Below are 10,905 nucleotides of genomic sequence, written 5' to 3' on the forward strand. Positions count from 1 at the left end.
TTAATCTACAAATTTTATTTATAATTTATAACGTTTTATTATACATAAAAATATCAAGAAAATAACTTTGTATAAAAACTTTGTTCTTATATTTAAAAATAAAACAAAGTTTTATCAATGAAGTACGTTAACGTATGATAAGTGTGTATAGAAAAAAGACCTAACTGCAATAACGATATCTTAAAGCTATTTCAAAATTTGATACAAAACTAAAGACAAAAGTTTAATTTGTTTTATTGAAGAAGTTTTATTTGATTTTAGTTTTAAAATTTAGACCGATTTTTGCTTGAAAATAAGAAAAAAATCCAACAACAAAAATAATCAAAATTTTGTAGTGCGGCTAAAGCAAAATTTAATATTATTCAAAAATGTTTATTCGCTTAGCTATTTTATTTTTTTAAACAAAACTACGTGTTTTTATTATATTTTTGCATAATTATTATGAAAATACTAATAAAATAATAATATAATTTTTAAGTTTAGCTAGTTTCTATTTTATGCGGTAAACAAGGTAATTTTTTTTTTTTACTCAGTGTTCGCCGAAAAAACTACATTTCACAATGCTTTGAAAAGCCCTTGAATAAAACTCAAATTTGCCATTAGTTATCAAAAAACTAATCCAATATTTAAAGGGTTACCTTAAAATTTCTACCACTTGTGCAAAACTCACTCTCTACAACTGATGCTTATTGCATTCACCATATCAGCAAGCGATTCATACGCTTATATCACCATTCACGCGCACGCTTTGAGCGCAACACGTGAATTTCGAAGCGTGCCGCAAGCATGGCAAGCAGCGTGCAGAAGCACGTTATAAGAAGACCGCACCGATCGATGCTGTTCCAAATTCGATTGTTGATTCGGCGGTGGCAACAGGTAGAAAAATGCTGAGCAAGCGGGTCTGAAAATTGAGTGAGATAAGAGTTGTTTTGTGATTAAAAGGTTTTAATTAAGTTTTGGTCAATGTAAAGTTTTTAATATTTTCAAGATCATTTTAAAGGGTAAGACATTACGTTGAAATAAAGATAAGTAACATTTTATGGTTTGTATTAACACATATATTTAACTCATATCTGAATTATATTTAGGTAACTGTTTATAAATAATAAAAGAAAAGTATCTTTGGAAGGAATAAATTTTTAAACATGATCAATTAAGAAACTTTTTAAGTTTTAAATAGAAAATTTTTATAGTTTATAGTAGCTAAAGAGTGTGTTTATGCTTAAATATAAATAAAGTTTTTAAAATAATATTATTGCTAATTTATGCTTTGTTACTAAACAAAATTTTTAAAATATTGTAACTACAGGAATATTTTATTTTCAACAACAGTTTAAAATGAACTTAGTAAATAAAATAAATAACACTATGTCTATTATTTTTTTAGCTTGTAAAATATATAATGTGTATATTTTTCAACTGTAAAGACGATAAGTTTGAGAACGTGTAAAACAAAACTGTATTAAAATTTACTCTCAGCAAAACTATAATGACAGGAATTTTTTCATAAAACAAAATAGTTATTGTAATATCAACCAAAAAAAGAATTATTTTGGGTAAAATTATAAATAGTTTAGCCTTCCTTAATTTTTCTAACAGTTTAAGTACAAAAGCATTTTATTTTAATGTTAAAATAAGAATAAACCAAAACTGATGGTTTAAAGTGATTTTTTTTTTGTTTTTTTTAGCTGTTAATTTTTGCCTTTAAGCTCTTTTAAAAATATCAACAAATGTTAATAAAAAATTTAAAAAAAAGTTCGAAAAGTAGCAGTTTTAATTTTTTAAACGAAAAACTTTTAATAAAGTATATACATTCAAGTTTAAAGAGCAATCTGTAAAAAACTTTTTTTAAATTGCTACTATATATTTTTGAGAGCTGTATGCATAGATTATAAATGTTTTGTTTTACAAAAACATAGCTTTGGCTAAACTTAATAAATTTATAGCTTAAGTACAATCTGTAGAAAACTTTTTTAAATTGCAACTAATATATTTTCAGCTTTATATATAGTTACATAAATATAGCCTTGGTTAAATTTAATAAATCTTTAGTTCAAGTACAAGTTGCGTAAATATTTCGTCATAATAACACTAATTACATCACAACTTTAATTCGTGGATAACGCGTGCCGGTATTGTTGCTTAACAAAGTAGAAACGCACTTTAAAAATCATATTTCGAAACTTTAAGATATATTGCGAAACGTATGGTTTGCCCAGCCAAGCAGACTTTGCCTGGGCAGACAAGTTCAAAAAATTAAAAGTTTTAAAATACAAATCTTAAGAATAATGAATAGTAAAATATATGTTGGTTATATTTTTTAAATATAACTATGTTTTATAATTATTAAATTATTAATCAAAAAGGAGATGTATAAAAAATGGTTAAAAACCTTTTAGTTCTTTTTACAAAATGTACGTTTAAACTATCATATGTTCTTTAATTCCTTCTTTATACTTAGTTGTTATGTATTACGACTAGAAATAAAAAGATTAAATAAGTTATTTATAAAACAAATTTATAGTTTGATAAATACTACAAAAAGCGAAAAATTGCATAAGTTGTGTTTATTAATAGAAATAAGAAATGAACTGTTTTTAAAACTTTTAAAATGCAAATAATATATTATATTTTAAAATATTTACTTTTATTCCAGTTAAAGTTACTATTTATAGATATGTATTTTAATTTATAAAATGACGCAGTAGTTATTAATTAATAAAACAAAAGCTGTTTCTGCTTTCTATAAATAAAGCAAACAACGTTCTTTCATTTTCAACTATCAAGTAAGTAAATTGATTAATAAATACACAAGCAAAACAAAGTGTTTTGGACATTTTACTAAATCTAAAAATAGCATAGTTTTATAGCTGAAATTTCATAACAGCATCATACTTTTAGCAAGCTTGCAGCAACTTGTGACTGAAAGCGCTTACAGTCTCATTTAAACTCAAGCATGCGTTTAAGATGCATAATAAATATTGGACAATTTGCAGCATATACTTGCAGTGTTTATTAGACTGGCTGAAATAGGCGGTTGTTGTTGTGGAATTTGTTGATTGCTCCGTATAAGTCAGACAGCAGACGAAGTTGCAGCAAACGAAATGCACAAGACACACCTACGCAGCGGCGAGCAATCATGAGGCAGATGGGTGCTCATAAAAACAATTGAGTTTGAGTTTTGATGATTAGTCTGCTTTAGTATCTGATTGTTTGAATAACTGAATTAGTAGCAGTTTTTTTTTGTGTTTTAGATGTGTTTTAAAGTTAAACCAACTGTATTTGTTTTTAGTTTGTCTCGCCAGAGTCTAGTCAGTAAAGTTTACTTTTTTTTAAATGTTTATTTTAGACCAAAGTTTATATCCATCGCACATTGTGTTACAAAAAGGCTCGTAACAGCCAGACTAAAAATGTTTGCTTAAAATTTCAACATAACTGTTAAATGTTAAAATAAATTTTGTTTTAAATAATTAAACAGTTTTATCTTTTTGTGACCTTCATACGTGGATAATTCATTCTAAATTTAAAGCATTTTTAATTAAGAGTAAACACCTAGCTATTTGTTTAATCAATAACCTTTAAAAAAAATTTTTCAGATATTTTTAGTAATTTACTTATCATAAAATACAAGATGAAGACACAAACACCGCCGAAACCTTACAGTGCACTTCAGAAAGAGTGAGTTTTTATAAATGTATTTTAACAAGTTTTACATAGATTTGATATTTTGTGAAACAAAAAACAGTTTAATTACTTCCAAGTTAAAAAAAAAACTTTATAATCAAACCACGGTTTGTAAGAATTTTAAAATTCTTATGCGTTTGAAAAAACCAATAAAGTTAAAGTAAAGATATTTAAAAGGATTACAACTTCCTTAAAATTTAATCCAAAATCAAACTGAAACGCAAACAATTCTGTATTCACTGCCAACTAAAATAATTTTATTTTTCAGCACGTTCGCCTTCACGACGATTGGCAAGAGGCTGCCTGACATCATGGGCAAAATAATCGATTCTTGCCAGGCGGAAGCGGTTAACATGAGAAACATGCACGGACAGGTGAGTTAAATCGTTTGATTGAAATTTGTGTTTAGCCTCTTTTTTTACATACTAACATAAAAGTGTTGTTGGTGTATAGGTTGCTGATTGATTTACGTATAGCGTTTTGTTTTAATAAAAAATAATTTACTTTTTAAACTTTTTTGGTACCACCTCTTCAAAATGTGTTTAAACAAAGTATTTTCGTAGTTGATACTTTAAAAATTGATAAGATAGAGTGTTTCACTCGTTGGAGTTTAGACAAGCAAGTTTAATTGTTTTTTTTTTAATACTTGCAGCAAGGAGTGCAGGACTGTGAAGAAGTGGTGGAAAAGCTGACCGAGCTGAGGAAGAGGTTGATGAATGATGAGTGCCTGGAGGAGCTGAAGGATGATTTCGTCGATGCAGAAGACTGGAAGAACCTCTTCAAGCATCATACGTTTGTTTAAGCTGCTGATTAACACTTTAGAGTGAAAACCTACAGAAAAATATTTAGGCAAAACAACTTTTTTGTATAAGTATTGAAATATCTTTGAAAGTTTATTGAAAAAGATTTGGATACAAAAACTAAACTTATTTAAAAGATACGTAAACACTAAACATAAAACTTTCAGCAGAAACGTATGTTGTATAAGGTTAAACAAAACGTTGCAGTCAAAATTATTTTAACATGCAGTTTATGCGTTTAACTATTTTAAGGTACTTTAATTTTGTAACACCTACTGTGTTTGTTACAGCGAGGAATTGGGAGAGAAACCAACCTGGTTCAAAGCACCCTGGTATTACGTGGAGAGCTACATGTACAGATATGTGTACAGTTGCCTACATAGCAGGTTCGTTTTGTTAGTATGTTGATTTTTGATCGTTTCAAAACAATTTACTGTAACTTTAAGAAAAAAAAACACTTAATTATATTTTAAACGCTTTGCTGATAATCGATAGAATATACTGGTTTAAATTTGCTTTTGTAAAACTTCCTCTTATCATAATTGGCCTTGTTTTTACGTAACAGTAATTGTAAGGACAGTGGTCAGTATTGCATATTGCAGCATTTAAAGTTAAATCATAAAACTTCGAAATCCTTAATTAAACAAGTAAGGTACAAGTGTTAGTTATTTTTAATTACTCACTCCTACACCTCAGTTGCCTACAGAGCAGATTATATTTGCTAATATTTTAACTTTTGTTCGCTCGAATTTTAAATGTAATTTTAAGAAAAAAAATTAAAGTATTGCTTTGTAACGTTTTTCTGTCAGTCGTTTAAATAAAAACTATAAGGTTAATTTTAAAAAATTCTTTGTATCACATTTAGCCTTGTTTTTTACGTAACAGTAATTGTAAGGGCAGTGGTCAGTATTGCAGACTGCAGCATTTAAAATTAAACCATAAAGTTTCGAAACCCTTGATTAAACAAGTAGCGTAGAAGCGTTAGTTATTTTAAACTGTTCACTCCTACACCACGACCAATCACATCAAGTTTCTGCGTCACGTACAAAAGTTTATGCAAGGGTTATCTAAGTCTGATTTGGCTGTTGTGCTTTTCATATATCACGTTATCCGTCGGCTAATTAGCAAATAAATGACGAATCACATAAGTTTCTATGAGTAGCCACTATTTGAACCTTTGAATACAAAACTAAAGTGTTTTTTTATTTATAGAAGAACACTAAACTTGTAGCTACAGTACGCCTGCACAAGCAAAGTTTTATTTAATTTTATTTTGTAAAGAGCCTGTTACAAAAAAAAACATTTAGAAAACTTTAATAAATAACTGTTTATAAATAACTGTTAAGTATAACAAATAGGAACAATCAAATATTGAAGTTTTCTTTTTAATTTACAGCACCTACATGAAAAATTTCGACCCGTTCAGCTGTATGAAGGAAGACGCTTACAATGCTGCCCGACCCGCAGTTGAAGAGCTGTCAGCTTACCTCATCAAAGTTTGCAAGGAGAAGCTGAGCGAAGATGAACTCCGTGAACTTTTCCTCGTTTTCTTGCAAGTTTGTGAATTTAAATAAGTAATTATAAGCTTTGAGCTTGTTTAAGGTTTTTTTTAAATGGTTTTTACCAAAATAATTCAACCTATAAAGATTAATAAATTGTTACTTAATCAACAAATGTTAATGCATAGAAAAGTAAATTATATATTGAAGATGTTTCATTTTACAACAATTAAATTTAAGTTTACTATTAAGAAGATATAATACAATATGCAGTAAAATGCAGCAATAATTATGCTCTGCTAAAACTAATAGAACCAAGTGAATTAAATTTTATATTAAAAACAATTATTTATTTGAAACACAATTTTGTTTCTTGGCTATTTTTTCTTGCAAGTTTGTGAACATTAAATAAATAAGCATCATTGCTTGTTTAATGTTTTTATGAATTCATATTTATCAAAAATATTCTAACTTGCTGGATTCAATTTTATTTAAATGTTAAAAATTTTCAATAAGTTTTATTCAACAACTTCCTTTAAAAAATATTGGATTTAAAAACAGTTGTTTAAAGTATATTTAGATCACAAAGATTATGTTTAATATATAAAGACTAATAAGTATAAAAATTAGTAAAAACTTCAACAAAATAAAAAAATCAACAAATCTACGTTTAGATGTATTACAAAAGTTATAATCTACTACTCTAAAACTTTACTAATATATAGAGTATAGTAATTTTTTATTTAATGCGCACATCTTACTTTACACTTTAAAACAAACTACGACGCCGTTGAAAAACTAATGCAACTAAGTAAACAAAAGTTTGCACTTTTTAATCATGCACTTCCTGTTTAGAAGAAATTTTTAAACAAACAAACTATGTTTTCGAAATGCATTTTTGCACTGTTAAGTACGTTAATCCGGTTGGTAAACTCTTTTGAGCTGTGTTCAAAGTAAGCACTCAAGCTAAAGATTATTTTTTCAGTTATTCTTAATTATCACCAAACATTTTCAGATGTCGCTGTGGGCGAACAAGAGCGATTTGTCGCTGAGCCTCGGCTCGTCGGACGAGTCGGTCAGGGTGAACCCCCACGAGAGCGTCACCAGGCTCAAGTCGTTCATCCTCGCCGACCAATCGAAAGACGTGTGGGAGTACTTGCAAGCTCGCAGGAACAAAATTACAGGAAAGGTAGCTTGCAGGCTGCTTTGTAAACTTTATACTCGAAATTACTAAAAATTAAAAGTAGGTAGACAAAAGATTATATTAAATTTTTTTTAAAGTTTTTAGACCCTGAAGTTAATAATTGTCAAAACTAAAGAAATCAATACAAAACATACCTTTAAAGTGTGTACTCGTTTCAAGCAATCGAACCCGAGTAACACACCATTATGCTTTAAAAACATACGCTTTAATTCAAACCACATGGAAAACATTAATCATTTGCACCAGGTGCGCATCGACATTGTGCTGGACAACGCCGGAGTCGAGTTCTTCACCGACCTTGTGTTCGCCGAGTTCCTCCTTTCCACCCGCGTCGCCGACGAGGTCGTCTTCCAGCCCAAGGCCATCCCGTGGTACGTCAGCGACGTCATACCCGGCGACCTGACCAAGCTGTACGACCTGCTGTCCACGTGGAAGAACGATGACGTCACAGAGTGCATCAACCGCTTCAAAAACAGGTTTGGAAATATAAGTACCTTATTTGACTTGCTAAAATATTAATTTGATAATAGTATGTTGTTTGACTAGTTAATATGTTTTATATACCATAAAGTTCAACAGCTTTATCACAAAAGACGTTCATGGTTTGACTTTAATTGTATTTGTTTTTACTTGCTTTAAAACTATTTATATTTTACTACCTCGACAAGTCTATAAGTCACTTGATCTTTATGTGACAATAATGTGACATTTTGAAAACAAAAACGAGTAAATTGATAAAAAAAGAACAACTGTATTTTTTTAACAAACACTCAATTATCAGGTTCGACAGCGGGCAGATGAGAATGGAAAGTGACCAGAAGCTCATCCGCTTCTACTCGTTGGGCCGACCCTTCCACGAAATGAAGGACCACACCCCCGAGCTGTACCAGCAGCTGCGCACCGAATCCTCCCTGGTGGTTTTCAAGGGCGACCTGAACTACAGGAAACTGGTGGGCGACCTCAACTGGGAGTACACCGCCACCTTCGAGCAGGTCGGTAAAAAAACTGACTTTCTAAATAAACTTTTCTTTGTCTTTTTTGTTATAATTTGAAAATTTTACAGCCCTACTAACAGTACATTTTTTATTAATAATTTTTCTTTGACTAGCATGTTTCTTATAGCTTTGTATACCTACGTCATAATTAATACAATTGAAAAAAATTATCAATATTCGATTTTTTTTTTACATTTTATTTAACTTCTGAAAAAGAATTAAGTAGATTCGAAAAGCTTTAACTTAAGAAAAAACTAAAAAATATTTATATTAAGTTGCAAATGTTATTTCAAAAACATGTGTAAAATTCTTATCAAACCAAATTGTCACAAGCAACGATTTCTTTATTTTATTTCAGGCGCTGATGGGTTTCAGGCCCGCGCCGGCGCTAGTGAGCCTGAGGACGGTGAAGGCGGACGTGGTCGTCGGTCTGAAGAAGGGGCAGGCGGAGGAGTGCCAGAAGGAGGATTCTGATTGGAAGATCACCGGCAAGTACGGCCTCATCCAATCGCTGATCTCCTCGTAGGAAGGAGAAAAGTTCCGTTGATTTTGTTTAAAAAAAACTACCTAGAGTTCTTCCATTTTCTTTCTTCAATTTGTTATCTTTGTTCTGTTTACACATTCAATTAAAGTTTGTTTAAAAAAATCAGTTTGCTGTATTTCTTCAAGTTTAAGATTTTTATTAATCTTGTTTTCTTTCAAATATATATCATTTGTAAAATAGTTTTTAGTTTTTTATCGTCTTTTGGTTAAATTTACAAGTATAGTTTGAATACTCCTGTACATCTCTTATTACTTGATAGTTTTTATAAAGTTTGTTTGATTATCGGTAAAAAATTAGTATTCTTTTGAGCTGATACAATTAACAGTTAAACTGTTTAAAATGATTTTGTTCTATTTTTGTAGTTTTTCATTTCACACCTGTTTAAGCTTGAAAGCTGTAAAATGTAGTTCTTTTGTTGTGTAAGTTCAAACTTGCCAGAAACTGTCTAGTGAATTTTTCTGTTCTTACTTTTTGAAGTTTTTATTGATTTTTGTCGTTAAATAAACTGTTATTTTTATTTTATTTCTAGAACTATAAAAAACTACATGTATAAACGTAATTATGGGTAGAAATTAAACCATAAAACGTAAGCGTTTAATGATTAAAAAAACCAATCTGTTTGACAGGTAATTATTATTTAAACAAACCTTTCAGTAACAAGTATCACTACACTCACTTTATGGTCTGTAAATAAGTAAAGCTTAGACGACCAATTTTGTTAAACATGTTTTATTTTGAACGCGAATTGCCAACAAAGAGAAGTTTTTGATAATCACAATAAAAGAGAGGTTAGTTTTGATAAAAACTACCATGCTGTTTTAACTTCCTTCTAATTAGTCTTCATCAACTACTCATTAAAGCGTTTTAAGTTAAATCCAAAAATAGTTATTGAAAAAATAATTTGTTAGACTGATGTTAGTATTATAGTACAAGCCCTTAAAGCTTCCTTCTTACTATTTTTTACTACTATAAAACAACGCAGTGAGATATTTTATCCAGTTTAAAAGAAATTAACAACTTACTCCAAAAATTGTGAATGTATTCATCTTTACATAAGTACTAATTAGTTTGAAAAAAAAGTTCTTAAACAACTAAAGACAACAGTTCACTGCAGTTTATAGTACTAAATTTTTGAACTCACTAACCTCACTTAACCTTTTTTTTGTACTACCGGAAACGTTAGCTAACGACTTAACTACTTAGCTATATGTCTAAACAGTAAAGTGTACTAATATGCTATCTTTATTGTTTTAAGTTATTCAAGCAAGATTCAGTTAGAGCAAAATTTATTAGTATATTTTGAATATTTGTTGTTGTTTTATTTGTCAGGACAACTTGAACTTAAACAAGTCAAGTTTAATTTTGACGTTTATAATGTTTTTTGATTATTAATAATAGTTGGTAGATGGTAATACAAATAACTTTTAGTTATATCAAATTGTTTTAGCTGCGTTATTTCAATCATTACAGTAGTAACATCTTGTGAGACATTTAAATTCAGAATATGTTGCTTATTTATTTCATAACATACGGCTAGTTCAAGTACTAGAGTAGTTGCTCCTAAAAGTATGTAGCTTAAGTTTTAAAAAATATTACAAATAAAAACTACTTTTTTAATTAATTTTAATAACAATTTGTTAAATTTAAGTACAAAACACTTTTTTAGTTTTTCAAGCATAGTATTTATTTATGATAGTTTTGAATTTTATTGATTTTATTTTACTACTAAATCAATCAGTTTAAGTAAACATTTTCAATGTTCTATAATAAAGCTAGAAAAATTTTTAGTCGGTGGATAACAGCCTACCCGATAAGACAGCCTTTTGAACATATCAGTCGAGGTTTAATCGGCATAGCCTTTAAGATTCAAAATTTTAATGTTTTATTTTAAGCAAAGTACTTTAAAAATTAGTATGTTAAATAGACTTTTTTATTTTTTGGAGAGCATTAATGGTAAAATATAGAAAATTTGTCTTTTTTAAAAAAATTTCTTTTGAAATTTTTTATTAAATATAAAACATTTACTTTTGCTAAAATGTAACTTTATTACAGTGTTCAGTCAATTCCCAACAAAAATACTTAAAAAGTACAATACTAGTTTCATGTACGGTGTTTGTGTACTAGAAATTTATGTATACCGTTTGATTCAAGCTAATGTTATCAATGACTAAAGTTAACT

The 10,905-nt window shown here is 28.9% G+C and overlaps 1 protein-coding gene across 1 annotated transcript; it reads left to right on the plus strand.

Annotated features, from left to right (window-relative positions):
- The first annotated feature begins 3,600 nt into the window (after positions 1-3,600).
- Positions 3,601-9,248, plus strand: LOC145831492 (damage-control phosphatase 1-like). Its single transcript, XM_082938766.1, has 9 exons — positions 3,601-3,678; positions 3,953-4,058; positions 4,337-4,476; positions 4,775-4,870; positions 5,881-6,040; positions 6,999-7,172; positions 7,434-7,663; positions 7,969-8,179; positions 8,541-9,248. Exons 1-9 carry the CDS (start codon positions 3,632-3,634, stop codon positions 8,706-8,708), a joined length of 1,332 nt encoding a protein of 443 aa, XP_082794892.1. The 5' UTR covers positions 3,601-3,631; the 3' UTR covers positions 8,709-9,248.
- The last annotated feature ends 1,657 nt before the right edge of the window (positions 9,249-10,905 follow it).

This window comes from Thalia democratica, chromosome 3 (genome assembly GCF_965202585.1).
Source record: "Thalia democratica chromosome 3, ktThaDemo2.hap1.1, whole genome shotgun sequence".
Classification (NCBI taxonomy): domain Eukaryota; kingdom Metazoa; phylum Chordata; class Thaliacea; order Salpida; family Salpidae; genus Thalia; species Thalia democratica.

What these genes read in the sequence shown, in the direction of transcription:
- LOC145831492 (XM_082938766.1), top strand. Translation starts at nt 3,632, where the DNA reads ATGAAGACACAAACACCGCCGAAACCTTACAGTGCACTTCAGAAAGA. An exon ending in ATCAACCGCTTCAAAAACAG is followed by an intron (nt 7,664 to 7,968) that starts GTTTGGAAATAT and finishes CTCAATTATCAG; the next exon opens with GTTCGACAGCGGGCAGATGA. An exon ending in ACACCGCCACCTTCGAGCAG is followed by an intron (nt 8,180 to 8,540) that starts GTCGGTAAAAAA and finishes ATTTTATTTCAG; the next exon opens with GCGCTGATGGGTTTCAGGCC.